General features: G+C 45.0%; 1 protein-coding gene across 1 annotated transcript in view; it reads left to right on the top strand.

Moving 5' to 3' along the window:
- The window catches only part of TMEM154 (transmembrane protein 154), a 58,198-nt gene extending 31,055 nt beyond the window's left edge, over positions 1–27,143 (top strand). The window contains exon 6 of the mRNA XM_054989557.1: positions 27,113–27,143. Within this exon, the coding sequence (XP_054845532.1) occupies positions 27,113–27,116 (4 nt within the window). The 3' untranslated portion in view covers positions 27,117–27,143. The remainder of the gene's footprint in view (positions 1–27,112) is intronic.
- The last annotated feature ends 410 nt before the right edge of the window (positions 27,144–27,553 follow it).

The following is a 27,553-nucleotide window of genomic DNA, read 5'->3' as shown; positions in this document are numbered from 1 at the left end:
TAACATCAAATTGAAATAATCTGATTTATTGAAACAGAGCTACTTTTTGTATTCTGTACCTCATCACATAAAAATGCAGTATAGTTTTTACACTACTTTACCCAAAGTATCTCTCTCAGAATACAAAATGTGCCATATTGTGCTGCAGGGAAAACAAGGACAAGACTTAAGAAATCTAATGTACAAGTACAAATGAGTCATCCTCAAATATTATGAAAACCTTTTATTATGTCAGTTGCTTACTGATAGGGAATGATAGGCTAATATTCTCTAAATGGGTGCTGATGGCCTACAAAACTGTGGTCGTTTCCACATGTCCCAGCATAGCGCTAAACTCACTCAACGAGGACATCAGAAATTGTGCCAGGAAGACGCCCTCATTGCGTGAGTTTAGCACTATGCCGGGACGTGTGGAAACGATCAGTAATTAACAGCTTGGCCATGATTGGCTCTCAGTTGTCAGGTGACACACTGAGTCCTAGAAAAGATGGTGTGATGATTTTAAGTGTGTCTTTAAATGTTTAGTGAGATACAGATCAAGGGCAAATCTACACGCCCTCAGTGCGTCCCAGCGTTGCGCTAAATGTTCGCTAAACACCCGGAAGTATAGCGTCTTTCTAGCACGAAATCGCTAGAAAGACGCTATACTTCCGGGTGTTTAGCAAACATTTAGCGCAATGCCGGGACGCACCGAGGGCATGTGGATTTGCCCTAAGAGTGGGGATGAAAGAGAGGGATGAGTGAGTGAGGTGACTGGTTGATGAGTGTAGGCGGAGTGTGTGTTTGAAATGTGACATCCTTCAGAGTTAATGGAAGAAAATGGTTTGGGGGCCAGTTCTACAGTTCTGAATTTAGAGAGATGGTGTCAGAGACAGGATGGGAGCTGATAGTTAGTTTAAAACAGAGGTCCCTAATATGGTGCCCTTGGGAATCATGGCACCTCCTGACACCTTTCTTGGCGAGGCCAAGTGTTTTTAGAGAGTGGGTGGGGCCACATACAGCTTTTGCCCAGCAGAGAATCTGACTGGCCACTAAAGATTTGATTGGCTGTGTAGATTTTTTAAAAAGCTGTCACCACAGCATAAGGATCTTTGTTGCATGATTGAAGGTAAGCTGTCTGTATGGAAGAAAAATATTTTAAAACAATATGTTCATGTTAAAATGCATTCTGATAGAATTTATGGCTGAAATCTGAAGAATTACTATTAGAATTATACATGATCTCACTCCCTGACATCTCTTATGGAAGCCATTTTGTGGTGTCCTGCAGCAGCCATTCTATAGTTATGCTAACCCACCAACCTGTGTTAGACTTCCTAAGGTGCCCACAGGCTCAGAAAGGTTGGGGAGGACCTCAGATTTAAGGTGAATCACCATGGGGGACAAAGTCTTTTTCGGGATTAGCAGAATGACTATTTACCTGTCCTTATTTGCTGCTTGTATATTTGCATATAAAACAAATATTATAAAGACATTATCTGTGCAATAGAATTCTGAGCAGACCCCTGTAGGATGGCACTGTTAAAGTCTCCAGTCCTCTGTGATAAGAAGAAAATTAAACTGTTACTCTTCTAACTATCTGAGAAAAGAAGAGGTCATATTAATACATTAACTATTGCAATATATTAAAATTTATAAAACTTTGTCTTGATTACAGATTAAGCTGATGTACAAAATTCTTGGAATGTGGTCAATGGCTCTATCATTATATTTAAGAATGTATTCTTAGTTAGCCCATTTTGGAATATAATAAATTGGAATGCATCTAAAGAAGCCACTGAGTGCTATGATTTTCAGACAAAGAAACCATCACTTATCTAATCTTGAAGACCACGAATTCTTAACAAAAATTTTCAGCACCTTGTTCAGCTACAATCTTTAAGGTTCTTTGAAAGGAAGAAGAAATGACAGGGAATCTGTTATCAAACAATATAAAATCTATGGGTCTGCAAAACAAAACAAATGAGCTAGAAAAGCAGCCAGAGATCACTGTGTCATTTCATTAATGAAATGAAGAGAAAGTTGCTGTAATGTAGTGGTTAAGTGGCTGGCTGTGAATCAGCACTCTGCTAGTTTGATTCCCACTACTGCCATGAACTCTGTAGGTGGCCTTGGGTAAGCCAGAGGAATGTGGGACAACACCAGCCTCAACCAGCTTGTTGATGCCCGCAGAGCAGACTTGAAAGTGATGGGCGACACTGCAGGGGAACCAGGAACAGCTGCAGGGCAGCAGTGGGGAGGCACAAGGGCCCTGGGATAGGCTCCTGGGCCTGCCACTTGACCCCAGAAGGAGTGAGGAATAGCCTGGGAGGGAACGGAGCCTGAGGGATGGGCCACACCTAGGAAGTCTCTATAAACAGAGGACAGGCAATGGAGGCTGGGGAGGAAGCTGGAGACAGTGCCAACGGGAGCCAGATAGAGGAAGCCAGGCTGCTCTGAAGGGAGAGATGGTGTGTGGTTCTGTAAACCCTCTTCCTCCCCTTTTTGAGACCTTCCTGCTGGCAACCCTGACAGGAAGGACATCTTGGAGGGCAATAATTCCCCCAGGGTTCAACCCCCAGATGGCGAAGCCTGACACAAATGATAGCAACACCCTTCCACAAAAAGTGTGTGTGTTTTGGTTCTTATTTCACAGTGGCAGCAGCAGCAGGTAAGCACTGTGCCCACACAGCAGCATCTTGTTCTTAACCGCATTCACCAATCAGATCTCAAGGGGAGAGAGCTCTTATATTATTAATTAACTCTGTTGGTGGCAAGGAGGAATACGTGCAATGTGCTTGAGTGCATCTTTTTTACTCCATCACTACCTGGGCAATGGCATCATCTCCCTGGCAATCAGTTCCTTGTAAGGGAAGTCCCCCTCCATGCCTATCAGCGTTGGAAATGTTTGGAAGGGGGAATGTGCAGACTTCAATCATAGGATGCAATTCTACAGACACTTTCTTGGGACTAAGCACTATTGAATAACTCAGGAGACTTGCCTCTGTTTAGGGGTTTGTTTTGCAGTGCTACCTGGGCGCGCTGGTCTGTCTCCCCCACCCCAATCAAGGGCACTTGGACATTCAGTCATTGTGAAGAAAAGTGCCACTGGGCAGGGAATGCAAGTGGTCTGTTCAATCAAACTCAATAAAAGCCCTGGAAAACTTCAGTTGTAGACTGCAATTATAAAGATTAGGAGAGTAAGCACCTGGGAGTGCTTACCTTGGGAGTAAGCTCTATTGAATAACATGGGATTTACATTTGAATAGCCCTATTTACAATTGCCCTCCACCCTATCCTGTAAGCCATTTTTCTGCTCTGCCCTTTCAAAAACAATCCCGCCTGCCCACAGCAAAAGGAAAACTAAAACTTATGGAAAAATACATGTCTGTTTAGGCTTGGTGGTGGTGGGAGGGATTCAGACAATCATGCTGCCTACCTGTGCACACTTGTATGATGGATACTGGGGGTGATTAATGCAAGAACATCCCCTCATTGTTGGATCAAAACTGCAAAACACAAGGAAATGTGGCACCAACAGAAAATGGCAGGATGTAAAAGTAAGAATTTATTGGCAGTTTAGAAAAAGAAAAAAGTGAACATAAAGCAGAATTATTTTTAATGCTGCTGCTGCCCTGCTATCCCTCTGCCAGCCAGTTTCCCGCTATAGTTTGCACCTTCCGACACTTGTCTTCTTCAGGGTCTGTTGTTGTTGTTGTTGTTGTGTGTATGTGTCGTGTAACACAGGAAAAAATCCGTGGATCCTTGATTTAGAGGGAGGACTGTGTTCTGTGTGATTTTGGTACAGTTAAGTGCATAAATAGCTGCCTCAAACAGCCTGGAAACCCTCATTGCAAAGAACAAGGCTGATGCTCATGATAATGAAAAAACCCAGATGGATTAGATCCGAGCCAGCAATACTGCAATCGGAAAAAAACAATAATTGTACCTATTTCCTTTGGAAACCCTAGATCCAAAACTGCAATGGAATTTTTTTCAGTGCGCGCCCTAATAAAATTGTAATATTTCTCAAACAGATTAAAATCAAAATGTACAAATGTTTAAAGGATTTTCCAAGGAGCATCTGCTTGTCTTCATATATATATATCACATATCCTATGGATATGTACCAAACATTCACTGTCAGTTATGATTTACTGGCTTTGGTAACACTCAAATTGATATGTATCAACATTTTTGGAAGATGAAGTGTTTAAATCTGACAAGAGCAGTTCATTGACCTTGGAATTCAGATTCTATCTCTTCCCAGTCCCCTGATAAATTCAGTTTTCTGGCTGCAGGCTATCCAGCCATTCTGTGGCATCAGGTAAGCTGAGAGCCAGAGTGTCTACTGATACTTTCTGCAAGAGCCACATTAGAGAAGATCAAACTTTGGCACTGAGAAGATGACCAGGCAGAGAGGGCAGTGGTCAAGGAGGAGCTTGCAAGAGTAAAGAATCAAAGTGTGCATGCAGGGGAAAATGGGATTATTTCCAAGGGGGGATTTCGACCCATTAAACTGATAAGAGCCTTTTATAGTTAAACAATAGGAAAAATGCTTCTAAGCATGTGCTGAATCCTTTACAACATTATCTGCATGGGGAGGGCAAACTTCTGGGATTATCTGGAAGGGTATTCTACTCAAAGGGGATGACTTCCAGGCTAGTTTGAACTTCTGCACATCTCAATTCAAAAATTATGCATTGTATTGCCAAATCATGGCAGTGACCTGTCTAATTTGCTTAGCAGCTTCCAAAGAAGAGGCCAGTTGATAAATGCTTCTTGGGGTACTTAAATAATATTTATGTTTCACGTGATGAAAAGTGAAGCTTTAGCTAATGGCTGTATTGAAGAAGACTAAAATTATGCATTGTTTGTCTGAATAGGAAGAATTCTTATCTTAGTACATTGCATATATAAAATGTTTAAAAGTCTGAATTAAGTCTAAACGAACAGCTTACTATAGAAACATAGGGCTAGAAGGTATCCCAAGGGTCATCTAGTCCAGCCTCCTGCACAATGCAGGAAATTCACCGCTATCTCCCACCTTCTTCTCCCCCAGTGACCCCTTGCCGAGAGGAGGGCGAAAAACCTCCAGGATACCTGGCCAATCTGGCCTGGAAGAAAATTCCTTCCTAACCCCAAAGTGGCAATCAGTAATACTCTGGGCATGTAAGAAAGGGTCACCGGAGCCTAGCACTGGCTCATCGTTTCATCCCCTCCCTCTCCTGATCTGCATACATTTATACTGAGTCATACGATCATCATTGTCAGATGGCCATCTAGCCTCTTCTTAAACACCTCCAAGGAAGTAGAACCCACCACCTCCCAAGGAAGCCTGTTCCACTGAGGGACTGCTCTAACTACCAGGAAGTTCTTCTTAATATTTAGCTGAAACCTCTTTTGCTTTCATTTTAACTTATTTGTGGTCTGGCCCTCTGGGGCAACAGAAAACAACTCCACTCCATGCTCTGTGAGACAGCCCTTCAAATACTTGAACAGGACTATCATATCACCTCTCAGAGCCAAGCTACAAGTGACGCCTTACACAGGTTGGACACTTGTCAGCTTCCCTCAAGTTTTGATGGGAAATGTAGGCATCCTGGTTTTACAGCTTGGCTCTCCATTACAGCTGCAAGACCAGGATGCCTACATTTCCCATCAAAACTTGAGGGAAACTGACAAGTGTCCAACCTGTGTCAGGCGTCACTTGTAGCTTGACTCTCAGTTGCCTCCTCTCCAAACAAAACATATCCAGCTCCTTTCACTTTTCCTCGCAGGATTTGGTTTCCAGACCTCTCACCATCTTTGTTGCTCTCCTTTGGACATGTTCCAGCTTGTCAATATCCTTCTTAAACTGTAGTGCCCCAAACTGAACACAGTACTCCAAGTGAGGTCTAAACAGAACAGAGTAAAACAATACTATCACTTCATGTGATCTCAACACTATACTTCTGTTGATACAGCATAAAATCGCATTTGCCTTTTTAGCTATCGCATCATGCTGCTGATTCACGTTCAGTGTATGATCTACTAAGACCCCTAGATCCTTTTCACATGTACTGCTGCCAAGACAAGTCTTCTTCATCTGATAATTATACCTTTGATTTTTTCTACCTAAATATAGAACTTTACATTTATCTCTGTTGAAATTCATTTTGTTAGTTTTAGCCAAGTTTTCCAGCCTGTCAAGGTCACCTTGAATCTTGATTCTGTCTTCTACTGTATTTGCAACCCCTTCCAATTTAGTATCATCTGCAAATTTAATTAGCATCCCTTCTATTCCTTCATCCAAGTCATTTATAAAGATGTTGAATGATACAGAGCCCAGGATAGATCCCTTAAGCATGCCACTTGTCAATCCTCTGCAAGAGATGAGGAACCATTTACAAGCATGAACTGGGGGGGAAAAGAACCATGTAGTTTGTGGTTTGTCAAATTTCACGAACCTGCCCCCGGTTTGCGAACAAGTTTGTTTGGTTCGTGAAAACGTCACATCCAGGGCAGAAAACCGTCACTTCCGGGCCAGCAGAAGGTCTGCAGGAAGTCCACCCCCTGTTGCCTAGGAAACTGATTGATCGGCACCAGGCTGTCTGCAGTGACGAACCAAAAAATGAACCCAATGAACCAGCCTAAAGTTCGTGGCAGTTCATCAGAAATGGGATCTGATGAACCGCTGGTTTGCAAACCGTGAACCGGCATGGTTCATCATGAATTTTGGTTCGTATTTTGGTTCGTGCCCATCTCTAGGCACAATCTGTCAACCTGTTACTTAATGGGAAGGTCTCCTTGTGAGTTGGGGAAATTAGCATGTAAGGAGAGGCAGTGAGAGGGGGTAACTTGTATCTCCACCTGTGTATACTAGGATTATCCCAGCTAGAGAACTCTTTCAATGACCAGACAGTTTTCAGTGCAGCCAGGGTGTTTTTTTAATTGAAAATAACAAAGATCAACAACACACAGAACACACACAGCATACACTCAGAGCTAACTAGAAAGTTGTGGTGAAAGTTGGGTAGAGTTTAAGGGATTGATTGATATTTACCATCCAGAAGAGGGTGTCTGGGAGGGACAGCATTGAGAAACCAGCATGTCAAGGTGGAAGAACTCAAACGAAGGTTTGAGGGTGGATGCTGCATTTGAGAGCAAGCACACAACTATGGCAGAGGGGCAGTCTAATTATACTGTGGGACATACCCAAGAGCAAGATTGCATCTTCTGCCCCCAAAACAAAGACTTAATGGTTGTTCCCAAGGTGGGACAAAGGACTGAGAAGTTGTCTCCAGGGCAAGACAGAGAGCTGGTGAACAATGAACTGGCAAACTGTTTCCAGGGTGTGGCAATGAACTGGGAAGATTTGATTAGGTCTTCTTGGGTGGAACTAAAGTTATCAATAATGATTGATGACCCATTAAGTATGGATGGGTGAGGCTATCAGTTTCCTGAGTTGCCTAAGAATAGGAAATCTATTGATAGTGTGTGTTGCGGTGATTAATTCAGAAACTCTGGGAAGGCCCTATTGTATCAGGATCCTTAGCACATCTCTGGGGGGTGGGGGGCTGAACTGGCCTTGCCTATCATCTCACATGCCAATAACGGTCTGTCTTCTGGCCAGGATCTGGCTTCCATATTTCTGCCTGCTTAGGCAGCATGTCTGTGTTTTAAACACATGAGGAGAGGGGCTTATGATATTCCACAATCAGAAGCCTTCTTAATATTGTGAGGGCAAGTCTGATTGCTAACAAACCAGTTACAAATCCACCAAACAGTAGTAGGATCCAAACCACATCTTACCAACTTGTCAACAAGAATATCATGTGGAACCTTATCAAAAGGCTTACTGAAATGAAGATAAACTATGTCACAGCATCCCCTTGATACACCAAAGTAGTAACTCTCTCAAAAAAGGAGATAAGGTCAGTCTGACATGACTGGTTCCTGAGGAACCTGTGCTGGCTCTTAGTAATCACAGTTGTCTTTTCTAAATGCTGAAGGACTGACAGTTTGATGTTTTGTTGCAAAAGCTTTCCAGGTATGGACATCAAGCTGACAGGTCAATAGTTATATGGAACCTCCTTTTCCCTCTTTTTGAAGATGGGGACAACATTTGCCCACCTCCAGTCTTCTGGAATCTCACCTTTTCTTCAAGAATTCTCAAAGATGATAGACAGAAGCTCTACAAGTACATCAGCAAGTTCCTTTAGTACCGTAGGATGCAGTTCATCTGGCCCTGAGAACTTGATTTCAATTAAAGAAGCTAAGTGTTTACGTACCACTCCAATGTCTATCCTAGGCTCCAATTCCCTTCCTTTATCATGTATTCTCTTTTGGTCAGGTTGAGCACAGTTCCCCTTGCAAGGGAAGACCAAAGCAAAGCAGAAACTGAGCAGTTCTGCCCTCTATCCAAACCTTACTTTCCTCTCCCTTCATTGGGCCTATCACTTCCTTTTTCTTGCTTTGAACATAACCAAATAACCCTTTTTTGTTGTGTTTAGTATTTCTCATATTGAGCTTTAGCCTTTCTTACACTCTTTTCAAGCACTGCAAATTTGTTTATATTCATTCTTTGTTATACAGCCCCCCTTCTCTTTCTTTAATGTGCCTCATTTAATTTTCGGATCTTTAGAAAGCTGTTTAACCACTTCTGCTTCTCACTTGCCTTGACAGACCCTTGCTGGGGTTGCCATAAGTCAGTTGTGACTTGACAGCACTTTACACACAGCGAAAGCTTTTTATGGAGCCATCCAACTCTGTGGTAAACTATGGGGTTGGCTTCTGCTTCAGGCCATTTGTGACTGTTTGACAGGTTGCTCCCCCAAATTCCTTCCTAACCACTCAGTACAGTACAATCAGCTTTTCAAGCATGTGCTTTTCCATGCAATCTGATTGAGTTTTACTCCTTTCTCCCTGCTGAACTACTGCTATGCTCAGCAGGCAATTGTTTAAATAGGTTGCTTCCCCATTACCATCAGACAGCTGTTTCAAGCTTTTTTAAAATTGGCAATTGCTACTGCACTAAAGTCTGCCAAGAAAATGTCGTGATGCAACATCCCCCATAGGTCAGTGATGAGACTCAGTGCTTGCACCTTTACCTTACTGCACTAATATTCTAATGATCTATAGCCATGCTCTATTAGATTCTCTGAATTTCTAGCTTTCACTTTTTAAAAAGTAAGTCTCCAGCCCTTATATGTCTGCAACAAAAAGGGCTAGATGCTTACTTTAAAAAAAAATTAAAGGGAAGAATTCAGAGAAGCTATTCGAGCATAGAAATAGAACATTACTTCACATTAGTGAAATAGCCATTGCCATTTTTTTAAACAAGCCCCCTCAAAGCTTTCCTAGCAACCAAGTCATAAATAAACACACTGAGTAAAAGATTGCATGGTGTTTGTCTAAACTGTCTTTAGTTAATGGACGCTATTCTGTTTGATCAGCAGAATTTTAGCACATGCACAGTTTGGGGGAGAAATAGATGCAACCATTCAGCAAGTCTTTGAGTCATTTTGTGTGAACTGAACAGACTCAGTGATCAACTTGTGTCTGGTCATCACAGTTGAACAAGGATAACTTGACTGTTAAACATGTTTGATGCAAAATTTGCAGCATCCTTACTTTGAGTCAATCTCACAAACTGTAGAACACAGTAGGACAATGCTTTGAACAAGATGCTATATTAATAAGAAAACAAACTTTATAGCAAAACACACTAGGCTGCTCTTAAGTGTATTCCACTTTCAATTTCAAAAAGCAGTGCATTTTAAGTACATTTTTATTACTTTTTATTCCTCATAATAATCAGAGATATAGGCGCTCCTGAGGAATAATTGCGAGTTGGAGACCTTGCTAATTAAGTATGCTTAAGTACTGCAGTTGCTAAGGAACCTGTGCAGTTGCTAGGAATGTCCTGGCAGTAGGTAGTACTGTTCTAGCATTTCATAGTCTTTTACCTTTCTTATAGTGTTGGCATGGTACCCCCTATCTAACACATAGACACCAGAAGGAGCTCCTCAGGCAGCCACCTTGGACTGACTGTGGGATTGGGCTATTTGTAATATATATAATCATCAATATATATATAATCATCAAACACAGCCCTATGTTAAGAAGGTACACTCTCAAGACTTATTTAGATGTTGGCATTAGAAACACTGTGCTATATGGAGATGATTCTCACATAATAACTTTTTCCCCACAGAAGAGGAATCTGTCAGAAACCATATTTTGCATTCCAATATAGTGTTTTTAAGGCTAATTTTTTCACCACTATTCATCCATGGAGAAAACAAAAAGTAACATTCATCAACCCTGTTTTTCTAATTAGAATCACTGGGATTTATACTTCCTTCCAGCTTTGAAAAAAAAGCATATTGCAAGATATCTCACTTTTCACAGCTGAAAAAAAATAAACTGCAATAACTTCCTAACACTATCAATTCATATTTCCAAGTCTTAATAAAATATTTCAGCAAATATTAATAGCATTCTCATTCTTAGAATTAAATGCTACCGCATAATTTGCCCCAAAACAATTTTAGAAAGAAGAATATATAATATTATTAGTTAGTGTATTATGTTTGGGTATTCCCAAATTTTTATCATCAGATCTTTAACCTAAAACTTTGTAAATTTATTTTAATTCACCAGTTAGCTTCTTCCTACAGTAAGGAATGACAAATGTTAATATCTGGATCACTGCAGAGAATTCAGCAATTCAGTGGAGCTGGATGCTGTTATATCTTCATTTTGTCATATCTTGTAGGAAACCTCTTCCTTCGCAATCAAATTTCAATATACCCATCCTGATATGCAGCTATACTGAGGCTTCATGTGGGAATATTATGACTGATTATTACGGATAAAATTGGACTTATTACAGATTAAATTATGACTGATTATTATAGATAAAATTAATAAATTGTTTGTTTCACGCAAGCAGATTTGAATTAATTTTTTTTGGAATCAAAGAAATAATTAAACATTAATCATTGGTAGCCATGAAATTATTACTGTTGCATCAATTGTTGTTTAATAAAATGTTTGGGGTTATATTTTGCATGTAACAACAGAAAAGTTTCTTCACAATGTGAGGAAAATAAAAGAAAGAAGGCAAATGAGATAGGAAAACATAAAAATTATGTTTTGCCGTATCTCATGGGTCTGGAATTCTGTTCCTGAAGATCCCAGATGTTAGAAGAACAAAACCTAAATGCCGTTGTAAATTCAATGCATAAATTATACATATTTACATAATTGTTGTATTGTGCTTACTTGGTTGTGATTGTAAATTGCAAAGGCCTCAAAATTTGGACTACTATCTTTTTGACTTCTCAAGCAGGGAAGTCCTTCTACTTTGTGCCCAAAGTTTTAATTGTTGCTTTTATGTTTTTGTATGGATATTTTAGCTTTGATTTAAATTGTTTAAATGATTTTTTCTGGTTTTAATGGTTTTTTTAAGATGTAGTTTTACTAGGAATATTTTTAATTTATTACAACACAATCTTAAGGCGTGCTGTGGCGGAGTTGTACAGATACCCACATAACTTCAGTGGCACTCGTCTGCTCCCTAAGGACTTTTGACAGGGAGATGTGCCAATGAATGAACCCAACCATGCACGGGCAACAGAGCAAGCTCTCCAGTCCCCATAGAAACTCAAGTAGCATCCATCAATCACACTACAGCTGTGTGAGTGGCAGCTACAGGTGGAGCTGATCCCTGGCTGCGAACACAGGTGCTGCCTCTCAATGCCACTCCCCCCCCCTGAAAGCCAGCTGACAGGGTGGAAAGACCCCACGTTTGTGGCATTCTGACAAAGCAAGATGGCCTAGCTGATGGGGAACCTCAGAGAGCCATCATTTTGGCCAGGATGTGGCTCCACAGTTCCCCTCTGCTGCACCCATGGCAGTAGCCCCCTGGAATCCCACTTTGGATCCCTCCCATATGATAACAATCTTCATGGCTTATCAGATGCTAGCAGTGCTGTGAGAGAGTGTGGGACCCCCTTACAGCTCCCCCCCACCGCAGGGCTGCAACACACTGTCTTGGGCTACTCTCCAAGTCACACTCAGCACTCTTCAGTGTATGTGAGATGGAAGAAGGGTGGGGCCCTAAGTGTGGGCTCAGCCTCCAAGGTGTCATTAGACCACTGCTCTGTACTGCAACAGAACAAAAGTCCAGTGATACCTGGAAAACTTATTGGAACCACCCCACCATTATCAACCCTGAGCCAGAGCCCAGACTCTAGGATGTGTGAAGGAGCAGTTCTATGGGGAAGTGACCTGTGGGGGGGGGGAGTTGGAGCAGAGAGGGCATGGAGCTAGTGTCATCTGCAGACAAGAAAACAGATGAGGATGAAGGTAAATGTGAAAATGCACAGAAGCTGATGAACTCTGATTAAGATATGTTTTGTGTACTCTGTATTTTAATAACTCTTATAGGGCAAAATCTTATTGTTCCTTTGACCCTGTTATCCTCCCCTCTTCTTTCTGTACCCCTTTGTTCCGGAAAAAAAAAGATAGGGAGAGAGGTATGGAACAACTCAGACTTTATCCAAACCAAAATGTTTATTGCGGAACATAACCAGCACAATAACAACCTAAATAAATCTACAAAGTACATAAAAGAACATGTCAGTATCAAAGAGAGCTTGAAATGAACATAAACAACATAGGCTATAAAAATCTTTGGTTCATCTTCATTCTTCTGTGCCTCCACACATGGGGACTGCGCAGGCTCAGGCCAGCCACCGGAAGATTTTTTCTATCGCTTTCCTCAGCTCCAAAGGGGCCATTGGGCGCGCGCCTCAGCAACCGTTTCCCGCCCAAACGGTCACATGTCCAACAGCGACCAACGGCCCCTTCCCTCAGTTCTCTTCTTGCCGCCGCTAGAAGGGAACGTCTGCTTCGCAGCTCTGTGCTTTATAGTGATTGATTATTTCGGTATTGACTTGGATTTCGGACATCGCTTACTCTTCTTCTGACTGATTTGGACGGATTTTGGACTCGGTGTGTATTGACTCAGACTGTTATTTGACGACACGTTTTGCCTGATCCCCTGAAAAATGGCCTCCAAGGCCTTTATTCAAGCACTGTGCTCAGTGCCACATGAAGATGGCCCAAACAGATGGGCATGATCTGTGCCTTTTTTGCCTTGGGGAGGGTCATAATGTCCCAGCGTGTAAAAGCTGCCAGAAGTTTACCCATAAGGCCAGACAGGAGAGGTCTGCGCGCTTGAAGGCATTGCTGTGGCAGAAAGTGTTGGATGGAGAGGAGACTCCCAGACCTCCTTCAGTGGTGGGGAAAACTCCGTTGTCCTCTCCAAAGGCTGCCCTTAGCTCCTCGGCCAAACGGCATTCACGAGCGGGCTCTGTGGCATCTGCTAAGTCGGTGTCAACATCTCGACCGGCAAGTGTAGCAGTCTCAAAACGGGTTCACAGGTGGCGATGTCCCCAAAATCGCCAAGAGAAAAGGCATCGTTGAAGTCGGATCCGAAGAAGTCGGCTTCGGGATCGGATCCAAAGGGATCGGATCCTACCTCTCTGTCGACTCCGACGCCGGATCCGAAGGCTACTGCAGTTCCGAGACCACACACCGCTGGCAAGAAGTCTTCCACCAAGAGGGCGTCGGATCTGAGAGCCAGCTCGGAGCTGCCGTTGAAGAAGCCGAAGAAGTCCAAACATCAGCACTCTCGGTCTCCATGGCGCAAGTTGGCTGATGAGGTGGTGCTAGTATCTCCACGCACGCCTTCACCTCATCTGAACTCTCCAGACTGTTCTGCTCTGGAGGAGGAGGTGCTGGATCCGGGTGCGTATGTCGTGGTCTCGAGTGAGCATCGTTCCCCGTCACTGGAACCGAGCCCGGCTGCCCTTTGTCGGATCCGATGCACACCCAGAGAGCATTCGTCCGTGTCCCCGGTTTCCTCCACTCGAAGTCGATGCCCTTTCTCCGATGTGGAAAGTGTCGGTTCCAAGCGTTCCTTGGCATCATGACACCGGCAGGCCTCCTATATTCCACCTGCATACCATTGCCAATGGAAGGGGGCCCCTGTGGGGTATGGCTCCTCGGATCCGAGGCCATCAACATCCAGGCAGCGGGAGTGGCTACCTCCACCGTTTCCAGCTGATGAGGTGTCGGCTCCTGCTTCTGATGAGGAGGAGGCTGCTGTTGACTATGAGTATTGCTCTGATTCCTTGTCAGAACCATCTCCAGATGACAATGTGGCCCCCAATACGGGTTCCCCTTATGACGATCTCCGTATCTACACCGACCAGATGGCCCGTATGGCAAAGGCTTTGGAAATTGATATTTCTTCAGCCACTCCTAAGATGAAGGACAAACTCCTGTGTCGCATCTATGGTGACAACCCAGCTACGGTGGGTTTCCCTATGTTGGAGGGCATGGAAGAGATAGTGGAGAAGGTGTGGAAGGTGCCTTCGGATCTGCCGGCTACATCGAAACGGATTGAGCCGATGTACAAAATCAAGCAAGGCACGTGGCAATCGCTTGTCAAACATCCTCCACCTTCATCCCTGATGGCTGATGAAATCCAGCACCGGCGGTCAGGTTCCTCTTCCGTCCCACCAGACAAGGAGGGGAAGAAGATGGACACCCTGGGCAGACGCCAATACTCCATCTCGGCCCTGGCCCTCCGTATAGCCAACTACCAAACCATCATGGCTGGCTATCAGCTGTACCTGTGGGAGAAGCTGACGTCTTATTCGCTGACTTGTCTGCAGATAAGAAGGCGGTGGTGTCCCTGCTGCAGAATGAAGCCATTCGCCTTTTGAAGCAGCAGATAAATGCAGGGAGCCATGCAGCTGATACTGCGGCCCGTGGTATGTCTTCAGCAGTGATCCTGAGGAGGCACTCTTCGCTCCGGTCAACAGCTCTCCCACAAGAGGTGAAAACCAAAATTGAGAATCTGCCATTTGAAGGGGATTCTCTCTTCTCAAGCACCACGGATGAAGCGCTGAAGAAGAAGGAGGAGGATAGGCAGACGGCTCGGTCGTTGGGAGTGACCTTGGCAGACAGGTCTGCTTTTAAGCCACGGTACCCTACGAGATACAACCCGTATCAGTACCATGGAAGATACCAGCAACGTCTTTACTTTCAGCAATATCCTGCTACTCAGCGCCATTACACTCCTGCGCAGCAACCCAAGAGGCGTAGGCCTTTCAAGCCCCGTCCATCTCAGCCTCCTGCTCAGCAAAAAGATCTGCAAGGAGCAGGGAGGCAATTCTGATGGAATGAACCAGTCACAGCCCTGACTTTCTCAGACAGGCTGAAGCCTTTCCTATTCGAATGGGAGTTGATAACATCTGACTCATGGGTCTTACCAATTGTGAATAAAGGATATGGGCTGGAATTCACTGAACTGCCTAGGTGTATCTCACCATCAAGGGCTGTGAATAATACCATGGCTAAGCTAGAGGATGAGATCATATCTCTCTTGGCCAAGGGTGCTGTGGAGGAGGTGGCGTACAAGGAGTCTGAGAAAGGCTTCTTTTCTCATTTCTTTCTGGTCCCCAAAAAGGATGGGGGTTTACGTCCCATTCTAGATTTAAGGGGTCTTAATGCTTTTCTAAAAGTGACAAAGTTTAAGATGGTCACACTGTCTGCTGTAATTTCCTTGCTAAAGAAAGGGAATTGGTTTGCTGTCCTTGACTTGAAGGACGCCTATTTCCATGTTGGAATACTAGAGGAGCACAGAAAGTTTCTGGGCTTCGTTTACAAGCTAAGGGTGTTCCATTATAGAGTGCTTCCCTTTGGCCTATCCACGGCGCCACGAGTATTTACCAAGTGTGTGGCTCCTGTGGTGTCTTTCCTTCGGGAGAAAGGCTGTGCCATTTTTCCTTACCTCGATGATTGGCTCATCGTGGCAGACTCTGAGGCTGGGATTTTGCATGCTGTGGAGTTAGTACTGAGCACATGCAAACGTTTGGGTCTGCTGGTAAATTTGGATAAGTCAAAACTGGTACCCAGCCGTAAGGTCTCTTACATTGGTGCAGTATTGGACTCAGTTGAGGGTAAAGCGCTACTTCCACAGGAAAGGGCTGCATCTCTGAAGGGATTGGTTTCCATGTTTAAGAGAAATCGTTTCCAATCTGTGCGCATGATACAATGCTTACTGGGCCATATGGCAGTTGCTACCTCAGTAGTACCCTTTGCAAGACTGCGTATGCGTCCACTTCAAAATTGGTTTGTGCGGAGGTACAATGCTATACGCTACCCTCCGTCTCTCAAGTTATCCATACCTAGGGTCATTCTATCCTCCCTTGACTGGTGGCTGTCAGATGCCAACTTGTTTAAGGGGACCCTGTTTGGCTATCTGCATCCTGAGGTTACAGTGACCACTGATGCATCCCTGCAGGGATGGAGTGCCTATTGTGGTGCTGTGTGCGTACAAGATGTATGGTCGGAAAGGGAAAGAAACCTGTAGATTAACGTTCTTGAACTAAGAGCTATTCGTTTTGCACTTGTGTCCCTTGCAGCGCTTCTGCAGAACCGTCAGGTGTTGGTGCAGACGGACAACACGACTGCCATGTATTATCTAAACCAGCAAGGGGGCACAGCATCTATGATTCTCTGCAGGGAGGCCACGCTCATTTGGCAATGGGTGATCCAGAATGGTGTGATGCTTCGGGCTATACACGTAGCGGGATCAGACAATGCTCGGGCAGATGCCCTGAGCAGAGTGCACATGTTGGACCACAAGTGGGAACTAAACGTAAAGTACCTTGGGCCGATCTTCCAAATGTGGGGCCAACCGAGCATAGATGTATTTGCAACGTCAGCAAACACCAAGGCCCAGATATTTTGTTCAAGGGCGGGGAGCGACCCCCTCTCTATTGGGGATGCCTTCCAATTTACGTGGACCCACAAGTTGCACTATATGTTCCCACCATTCCCGCTAATACCAAGGGTGTTGTGCAAAATAGAGAACGACAATGCAGATTGCATTCTGGTAGCACCCTTCTGGCCGAGACAAGTGTGGTTCCCCAAACTGTTGCAGATGTCCAATCGGACATATGTGAGTCTGCCCCCCCCAGCAGGATCTTCTGCTGAACAGGAGCTTGTTCCACCACGAGCCCAAGAAGTTGCACCTGTCTGTCTGGCGGATTCTACTCCGCCTGTGATTTATTCTGAGCAAGTGGAGAAAGTCGTGCTAAATGCAAGGAAACTCTCCACTAGACAGGCTTACAAAGCTAAGCGGCTTAGGTTTGGGGCTTGGGCAGTTTCAAGGAAAGTAGTGCCTATTAGTAGCCCCTTAGGGTTCATCTTTGATTACTTATGTCATTTGAAAGACCAAGGGCTTAGGGTTACCTCCCTAAAGGTACACCTTGCGGCTATTTCCGCATTTCACGAGCAGGTTGACGGTTGTACGGTGTTCTCACACCATAAATCTTGTCAGTTTTTAAAGGGGATGTTTAAACTTTACCTGCCTGTGTCACCACCAGTGCCTCAGTGGTCTCTCTCCCTAGTGCTATCTAGGTTGATGCTGCCTCCCTTTGAACCGTTAGCTACATGCCCTTTGGACTTACTGTCTTACAAAGTAGCGTTTCTGGTGGCTGTAACATCTGCTAGAAGGGTTAGCGAGTTAGCAGCACTCAGGGCTGACCCCCCATTTCTTCTTTTCCATAAAAATAGGGTGGTCCTGCGACCGTGCCTTAAGTTTCTACCCAAGGTGGTGTCCACCTTCCATCTGTCGCAGGAGATCACGTTACCTGTGTTCTTTCCGAATGCATCTACTAAAGGGGAAAAGGCCCTTCACACTTTGGATTTGAGGAGGGCCTTAGCCTTTTATTTTGACAGGACAAAGGACTTCCATAGCAGCCCCCATCTTTTTGTCTGCTTTGGAAGTAAGGACAGGGGTCACAAGGCATCGTCCCAAACAGTGTCCCGATGGATAGTGTTGGCCATTACTGAGGCTTATGCTCTGGCTGGGGTGGATTGTCCACTGGGGGTCAGTGCTCACTCCACACACTCTCAGGCAGCTTTGTCAGCGCTGGTCAGGGGTGTGCCGCTGGTTAACATCTGCAAAGCGGCGACGTGGTCATCTGCTGACACGTTTGTAAAACATTATGCTATGGATGTTAATGCTGAGCAAGATGTTGCTGTGGCCAAGGCTGTCCTCCACTCCTTGTTTTCATAACGATACACTTGAATGCCTTGCTCCAATGATGGAGAATGAAACTTTGTATATGTATATACGTATATAGTTTATTGAACAACTCTAATGTTTTTTGAACAACGTATTTATCTTGTGCTAATATTTTTGGTACATAATAAAATTGAGTTGGATTTCACCCCACCTTCCTTATTGTGTGAAGCTTGGTACTCTCCCATGTGTGGAGGCACAGAAGAACGAAGATGAAAACAGGGTTAACATACCTGTAACTTATGTTCATTTAGTTCTTCTGTGCTGACACACATCCCTCCTTCCTGCCCTGCTGTGAACTCCTATTACTAAAAAAAAAAAAAAAATTAAGAATTATTACAAGGAGAATTAAATTTGTGTATGGGATAGCGGCGGCAAGGATGAACTGAGGGAAGGGGCCGTTGGTCGCTGTTGGACAGGTGACCGTTTGGGCGGGAAACGGTCGCTGAAGCGCGCGCCCAATGGCCCCTTTGGAGCTGAGGAAAGCGATAGAAAAAATCTTCCAGTGGCTGGCCTGTGCCTGCACAGTCCCCATGTGTGTCAGCACAGAAGAACTTGATGAACATAAGTTACAGGTATGTTAACCCTGTTTTTTGTGCGATGAATTGACTCAGGTGGATTTACTGATGTAAATATAATAATATAAATATAAAAACAATATAAAATTTAAAGTTAAAAATTTAAAAATTTAAAATTTAAAAGCCAAGCTCAGAGAAAGAAATAAAACATAGAGGACTCTAGTATCATGTGTCCAATGCCCTCAGTAATTGATCCTTGCATGTTCTAAGTGCTATAGAAAGGAATCTAGCGTAAGCCCATGTGAACTGTGGAGTTGCATCTAGACATGGGCATGAACTGAAAAAAACCCAAACCACCTGATTCATGGTTCGTTGCTATTCCACAAACCAGGAACCAGGAACTTCCATGAACTTCTACCAGGTCACGAATCGATTCATGGTTTGTACATCGTGGAATTCAAACACCCAGCACTGGCTTCTAAAGCTGGTGTGGGGTGTTTGAAACTGACATCCCCCTTCTCCTGTTGCCCCGAAGCAGCAGGAGAAGTTTCTGTCAGTTTCAAAACACCACACGCAGGCTTCATCCGATCGAGTGAAGCCTGCGAGGGGCATGTGAAACAGTCAGCCCTGTCCTCTTGTCCCCCAAGTGACAGGAGAACGACAGCTGTCAGTTTGACAGACCCTGTGCTGGCTGCAGCCCATGGGCTGAACCCGGCGCAGAGTCTGTCAAACTGACAGCTGTCGTTCTCCTCCCGCTCGGGCGGCAGAACAGGGCTGTCAGTTTCACTCACCCCACAACGGCTGAACCCGGCGCAGGATGAGTGAAACTGACAGCCCTGTTCTGCTGCCCGATCTGAGGCCGGCGTGGGGTCTGTCAAACTGACAGCTCCCGTTCTCCTGTCATTCAGGGGACAAGAGAACAGGGCTGTCAGTTTCATTCACCCCGTGCTGAGTTCAGCCCATTGTGGGGTAAGTGAAACTGCCAGCCTTTTCTCCTGTCCCTTGAGAGGCAAGAGAACAGGGGAAGGTGTCAGCTTCACTCAACCCGCACCGGCCTCAGCCCATGGGCTGAACCCGACACAGGGTCTGTCAAACTGACACCTGTCGTTTTCCTCCCATTTGGGTGGCAGAACAGGGCTGTCAGTTTCACTCACCCCGCACTGGGTTTAGCCGATGGGCGTGAGGTGTGTGAAACTGACAGCCCCCTTCTCCTGCTGCTCACTGGCAGCAGGGGAACGGGGCTGTCAGTTTCACACACCATTCAGCAGCGCCAGCCTGTCTGGGGTCACAAACTGCTCGTAAATCGCATGAACCCGGCCAAAAAAGTTGTGGGGGTTCGTTAACACGCGGTCTCATGAACTGCATGTTAACGAACCATGAATCGGCCAGGTTCGTGCATTTTTTGGTTTGTATTGCAGTTCGTGCCTGCCTCTAGTTGCATCAGATAATAGCTTCTTAGTGATTTCCAAATCTGAGCAGGGGGAAACATCCTAAAGAAGGGATGTAAAATTTTCTTGCATGCTTCCTGGTAGAAACTGCGGTGAAGCAGTGTGTGTTCTATAGTCTCAACTAAGACTGCTCTGCAGGGACAGACCCTCTCTGCCATTGCAATTTTTTAGTAACGTCCCCCAACAACCATAGAGGGGAAAACATTACATCTGGCCATAGAGAAGGCCGACTGCAGGGGCTACCCCTGGGCCTAATCTGGAAACTACAACTGGTCCAGAATGCGGCAGCGCGGGTCCTGACTGGTATATCTTACCAGTTACATATCACACCTGTCCTGCGCCAGCTGCACTGGCTTCCGGTTGAATTCCGAATCAGGTTCAAGGTGTTGGTTCTTACCTTTAAAGCCCTGAGCGGGTTGGGACCGGCATATCTTCGGGAACGCCTCTCCCTGTACGTTCCCCGGAGACTGCTTTGATCAGCGGATAAATGTTTACTGGTGGTCCCCGGCCCTAAGGAAGCCCGCCTCGCTTCAACCAGGTCCAGGGCCTTTTCAGTCCTGGCCCCAGCCTGGTGGAATGCTCTGTCAATGGAGACCTGGGCCCAGCGGGACATATTATCATTCTGCCGGGCCTGTAAGACAGAGCTGTTCTGCCAGGCATTCGGTGGTTGAAGGGGGCGGTGTCATGTCGGCCTCCCACCTTTGGGGTGGGGAAGGGTTCTCCCCACCATTGCACTTGGTTAATTTATTTCATTATTGTTTTGTATATTGATTTTAGTATTTTTTTTGTTTTTATCGATTTTAAACTGTTCACCGCCCAGAGCCCCTGGGATGGGCGGTATATAAATTGAAATATAAATGAATAAAATAAAATGAAGGGGGTCCCAGGACCCAGGTTGCCAACTTATGGAGGTAGATTCAGCCATTCCTAGTATTGCATGCTGGAGAGCAAAGTAGACTCCCAGGCTGAACTGCTGCCTGAGGAAGGGTGCTTCAGCAGCGAGGATGGAAATATAGTTTAAGCAGAGTGACCAGAACTGCAACAGCAGCTAAAGAAGGGGGATGATTAAGAAATAAAACCATCTTTGAACAATCACCAAAGATTTAAGACACTTATCAGGAAAAATTATAAAACATTATTGCAATATAACACAAACAGAATAAGTAAAAGATTGTATGATAAAATGAGTGCAAACCTTTGCAGAAAACATACACATGAGTCAGTGGGAAAATTTATGGATGAAAGAAATTAAGTTTACTGAATGTCAAATATTAAGGTAGAATTGTACAAAATGTTTTCACATAGTATATTACCCCAAAAGATATAGCAAAAACTATAATGAGAAGTGTTGGAAATGTCAGAATACAGACACAACATTTTATCATGTGGTGGACATGCAAGGAAGCAAGAAAATATTGGATACAGAGATACATGAAGAAATGCAAAACATACTAAAATAAAAGTTTCTGATGGTTCAGAAAAATATGCTATTACATATTTTACCAAGTAAATTTGCAAAAATACACAGTGAACTATTTAAGTATATGGTGACAGTGGCAATAGTAATATTTACAGCAAAATGGAAAGTGGTGAAATGCCTAGACCTGAAAGAATGGAAGAATAAATTAAATGAATATGCGACAATGGCAAAATTAACCACTTCTATACATAACAGACTTCTTTAGAATTTCAAGATAAATGGAAAGCTTTTTTTATACAGCTGAAAACTAAGAAAAAATTAATCTTAAAAAAGAATGATAGAAGGAAAGAGTTAGCTAATACATGTCTATAATCAAAATGTTATCAGTTGATAAAATTAAATATGAAGACAGATGGTAAAGATAGAATAAGATGGTAAAAATAGAATGTTTAAACAGAATTGAAATATTTAAAGTAGATTTAAGTAAGCTACATTTAAATGTATGTAAGTAGTTTTTATTTATGATTTATAGGATTATAGTGTATATTTTAGTGTGTATGTTTGCATATTTGGAAAATGAAATAAAATATATAATCAAAAGAACTGCAATAGCCGTGCACGCAGGTCTCGTGGTTGGATTGCAATCTGCATGAAGGGAAAAAGAGACACATGCTGCATTGCAAAGGGCACAGCCTTGGGGTCAGCCACAGCCAAGTCTATGGTTCCCAGCAGGAACCACAGCCTCATATGGGGGCTGGGGGGCATGCCAGGAGACCCGACAAAGGTAGATGCTGCTGGCATCCAAATGACACTTATCCATCCAGCAAGAAATTACTGTGTGACTGCGACAGATTTATTTTCTCCTACTGCTGGTCCCGCTGCTGCTCCTGCCTGGGGCTTTCATCCTGCAAGGGAATTGGTCCCAGGGTTGCTTTGTAAGTGGTCATACTTGCCCTCACGATAGTAAGGCTTATGAATATGGCAATATCATAAGCCCCCTCTGCTCATGTGTTTAAAACACAGACAACCTGCCTGGCTAGGCAGGAGATGGGAAAGTACTGGAATGTGAGAAGTAAGACTAACTTAGTCCCACACCCCTGGAGTTTGTGCATAACCATAGAACAATGGAGGTCTCCAGAGGTACTTGGATGAATCCATTCACACACTCTGCCAATTCTACCCTTTACCCACTCTCCTATTGTAGCCATCGTGGGTCATCAAATAATCTTTTTACACCTATAGGTCCCAGGACGACCTAATCAAACCTTCCTAGTTCATTGTCCCACCTTGGAGATAGTTTGCCAGCCTTATTGTCTCACCCTGGAAAGAACCATTAAGGCATTGTTTTAGGGCATGCCTCAGGGCATGTTACACAGTATATATGACTGTCCTGCCATGTGCTCAGTGTGTATGTGTTCTGGACCCTCCACATGCCCTCAGATGGCATGTCTGAACCCTTCTCCCTCTTGCCATGAAGCACTGGTCACTGAAGCTGCTCTCCCTTGGACACTCTCAATCTTCTGGACCTGGTAACTATAAAACCAACTCTGCAACTCTCTGCAACTTTCCTCCCTGTTTTTTTCTAGTTAGCTCTGTGTGTGTTTGCTGTGTGTTTTGTGTGCAATTGATCTGTAATATTTTAAATAAAAAACCCTTTTTGATTGAATATCTGCCTGCTTATTCAATCAAAAACCCCTTTTGATTGAATATCTGCCTGCTTATTGAAAGGGTTCTCTAGAGGAATGGATCTTTGTAGACATTGGCGCACAAGATCCCATAGTTACTGGCCTCTCGCATAGCTGTCTTCCTTGCTTGCTATTTCCCCCACAAATTTTTTTACTTGCAAGGAGACGAAATCTGGTAACAGCTTAACGGGGAAATACAGAGCCAGCTAACAGTCACCCCAACCCAAAGTTGTCCCCAGTCCTTGCTTTTGAGGGGGATCTTCCTGTTAATGTAGTGTGCAAACAGTCCTGTGTGGAGCTGCAAGCATGCCTGCCCCCTCACTGCCTGGGGTGGCTCTGTCAAGTAAATTTCCCTGGGAGCCTGCCTCTTGGATAGACGTGTGCGATGGTACCTGGGAGGGGAGGGGATCAGGCTTCCCCCACAATATGCTCCTGGCTTTGATTGAGGAGGCCACCATTGTGAGGGTAGCACCTGATGCCATGTGAGGGGAATGGGGAAGACGGATGTGGATGAGAGAGCCATGGTGGGCAGATCCCCTGCTCTTGCTTACCTGTCAGTGTGTCTTCAACCCTTTGAGCCGAACCTCTGGAGACAGGGTAAATGTTAGGGATCTGCTATGAGATATGTTAGTCAAAATTATGAACTTTGCCCTCCCCTAGGGATGTAAGTGCTCACCCAGTTTTGCAAAGTGCCCACTCTGTGCTTTTCCTGCCACTGAGGTGCCTCGTGCTCAGGGAGCTCTGAGACAGAACTCCTTGCCGTGTGCCCTCCTTACTGAGTTCATGAGCATGTAGAGTGGGAAGGGGCATGATTGGGTGCCGCCATCAGGCTGTGATTAGTTGTGCAGTCCCTACACAATCAGTGTAGGGATCCCATTCCCCTGGTGCAGCAGGGTATGCCCCACTACCAGCCTCTGCCCCCCCCCATCTCTTTCCTGGCCGGTGGGAGGGAAAGGCACAGGGAATGGGTCCAGAAGCCTCTCCTGCATACTCAAGAGGATTTCCTTGTCACACCAGGAATGATGTCATTCCTGATGCGACAAGGAAGTGAAGGCCCCCCATGCGGGGCTGATTCCCCAGTTTGGGCTCCTGGGGACCTAGCAACCCTAAGTCAGTGTCCTGTGCTCCTCCTGGCCATTTGGGTGGGACCATGCTGGTGGGTAGGCACCTATGTGCTATGCTGCCTTTTTTCACGGTGTAACTGTCTGACACAGTTTAGGGGCATTAACCAGCCTAGAGTGGCTTGGGAAGTTGACTAACTCCAAGCCCAGCCACAGGCCCACCCACTCCCATGCCAGCACAGGGATTTATGCTCAAGGTCTGCTGGCAGCCAGCTGTAGCATGGCAAAACCAAAGCAGAAGCCAGGCAGGGCAGTGCCAGAGAGCTGCACTGGCATAACTCAGGCTTATGTCAAAGTAACAGCAAGATATGCTAGAGTTAAGGCTAGAGGTGGGCATAAACTGGAAAAAAACTGAACCATGTGGTTCATTGTTCGTCAAATTTCACGAACCACGAACTTTCACGAACCTGCCCCTAGTTTGCGAACCAGTTCATTTGGTTTATGAAAATGTCACATCCGGGTCAGAAAACGTCACTTCCGGGTCAGCAGAAGGTCACTTCTGGGTCAGCAGAAAGTCTGCAGGAAATCCATCCCTTGTTGCCTAGGAAATTGATTGATTGGCACCAGGCTGTCTTCAGTCACAAACCAAAAAATGAACCAAACGAACCTAAAAGTTCGTGGTAATTCAGCAGAAATGGGATCTGACGAACTGCAGTTCGCGAACCACAAACCAGCCTGGTTCATGCTTAATTTTGGTTTGTATTTCGGTTCGTGCCCATCTCTAGTTAAGGCAAGTTGACTCCCTGAGTGCTTTCAACCCCCTCTCTTAGATTGCTTTGCCTATAACCTTAGTGCCTCTTATAAGGGTAGAAAGGCAAGGTATAAATTTTGTAAATAAAAAATATATAGTACCATTTATCAGCTTGCGCTAATACTTCAGTGTAATGTTTTGCCATATGTACAGTTCATGTTTTGTTTCTGCTGGTTAATGTGGGGGTTTTAAGTATTTGTTACTCCTGTTTGAAATGCAGGCCCTTGAAGTAAGAAGGAAGGGGGCTGGATGGGTGAGTGCAGTGTGTTCAGATTGGATAGTAGCTGTACCCTGGGGGACAGAGTGAACTGGAGTTCTAGTCAGAGTGCTGAGGGAAAGTAGTCAGTCTTGTTCAGTGAGTTTGTATGTAGAAGTCTGTGGGGAAATCTGTATATGTGAGGATGAAAGAAGAATATTATTCTGTTAGTGAAGTACTGAGGGAAGAAGCCCGTGTGTTTGACTTTGTGGATGAAATCAGCCTAAGGTCGATTCCACACTACCTTACCTCCCGCTTGTTTTCCGATATCATTGCACCATGTCTGAGGTCGCAACAATCACGCGCGTGTTCACATCACCTTCCGACTTCCGTTTTTTTCGCGCAACACCTTGTTCACATCCCCTCAATAAAACCCGCAATGAACGGTTGGGGGCGTGGTTCTGCTCTGAAAAGTCGGGGTTTTTTTTTTTTTTTAAAAAAATTTGTTAGGCAGTCGGTATACCGACACGATACTATCATATCCTGTCGAAACCGCACCCCAGTACTTGGCGCTGATTGGCTCTTTCTCCTCCCGTCATCGATAGTCTGCAGTGATTGGTCCCCTGTTTGGGCGGGCAATTTTGAAATGTCTTTTGATATTGGGTCCGTGGAGTTTTCATCTCTGTGGGTAGTAGGTGGGTTTTCGGATTGCACATCATGGCTCCTCGTGAAACCATCCTGTTCCTTATGGCACAGGTAGTTTTGATGATGCTGCGATGCACCACATCCATGATGCTATTTCACAGGTGGCACATGTCCCGTCGTAGACGTGCGGCAGCAATGCTTCTTTTCTTTCGCCACCGACGTTCTACATTCCGTCGCCTGGCCCGTGCTCCTCCTAGGAACAAGATACGACGCTGGTATGTTTTGGCGGAGCTGGAGGAGCCAAGGGAGCATTGGGTATGCCCAAGGAGCCTCCATTGGTGGGACAGAATAGTGTCGGAACAGTGGGATGACCATGCTTGGATGATGCGATTCAGGATGACAAAGGCGACCTTTCTTGAACTGGTGGAGGTTCTTCGCCCTCGTCTCCAGCGCCAGACCACCACCATGCGCGCTCCTCTCTCGGTAGAAAGAAGAGTTGCAGTAGCGGTTTGGTGTCTTGCCAATGGCTGCAGCTTTCAAGTGGCCAGTGACCTGTTTGGGATAGGACGCTCCACAGTGGCAGCCTCCTTGATGGAATTCTGTTTTGCCGTGGAGGTAGAGCTGTTTTCCAAAATCGTCTGTCTCGGTCCCGACATTGGGTTGGTGAGTGCTTAGAATTTTTATTTTTCCACTGTGCTGTGCTGCCGCTATACCGTCCACCGAATCGTTTCGGCCAACACTTGCCCCTTCTAAGCTTGCTGTTCCTTATGATGGGCGAGATATGCAGGCCACAAATAAAAGGGTGGTTGACGCAAGCTGTGCGAGTCCACGGCCATCAGTTTTTTCTCTGAAGTGTGTTTTGGCTGGCTGTCTTTCCGATGTTGGCATTCTTTTAAAAAGCAACATGCTTGCCAGAGAATCTTTCGGCGCACAATGAAGGCAGTACTGGGATTTGACTGTTTCCTTTTCTTTGCCCCCGCCTGTCAGAAACCAAATTTCTAACTTACATTCTCAATTTCAGACCACACATTCACCCGTGGCCCCACGGGCTCATAGCAATTGGCATTTCACCAAAAATAACCGTTTAAAAATTTTACGGAGTCCATGTTCCTCAAGGTCGCTGCGAGGATGGAATCAATGTGAAGCACTGTCATTTGCTTACTTCTGTGTTTTCTTTCTGTTCTTTTGACAGGTAATGGAAGGATTTCGGAATTTGGGTTTTCCGCACTGCATTGGTGCCATCGATGGATCCCACATCCCGATATGCGCTCCAGGAGGTCGTCCTGACCAATATGGAAACCGCAAAAACTTTTCATCTATCCTTCTTCAGGGAACTGTAGATGCCAGTGGACGTTTCATTGATGCAGAGGTGGGCTGGAGCGGCAAAAATCATGACGCCTTTGTCTTCTCTCATTCTGCCTTTTGTCTGGCCATGGACGCCGGGTCACTTGTCCCAGGAAATCCGTGCCTCAACTTGGAAGGTGTCTTGGTCCCACCACTCGTTATTGCTGACGGTGCGTACCCCATGCGACCTTGGCTTATGAAGCCATACGGGAGGTCAGCGGTTGCAGAACATCATCGAAATTTTGATCGGCGATTATGTCGGGCTAGGAACACGGTTGAGAGATGTTTC

Source organism: Eublepharis macularius, chromosome 10 (assembly GCF_028583425.1).
Source record: "Eublepharis macularius isolate TG4126 chromosome 10, MPM_Emac_v1.0, whole genome shotgun sequence".
Lineage (NCBI taxonomy): Eukaryota > Metazoa > Chordata > Lepidosauria > Squamata > Eublepharidae > Eublepharis > Eublepharis macularius.
The sequence above is the reverse complement of the archived record's forward strand: the minus strand, read 5'-3'. Positions and strand labels throughout refer to the sequence as shown.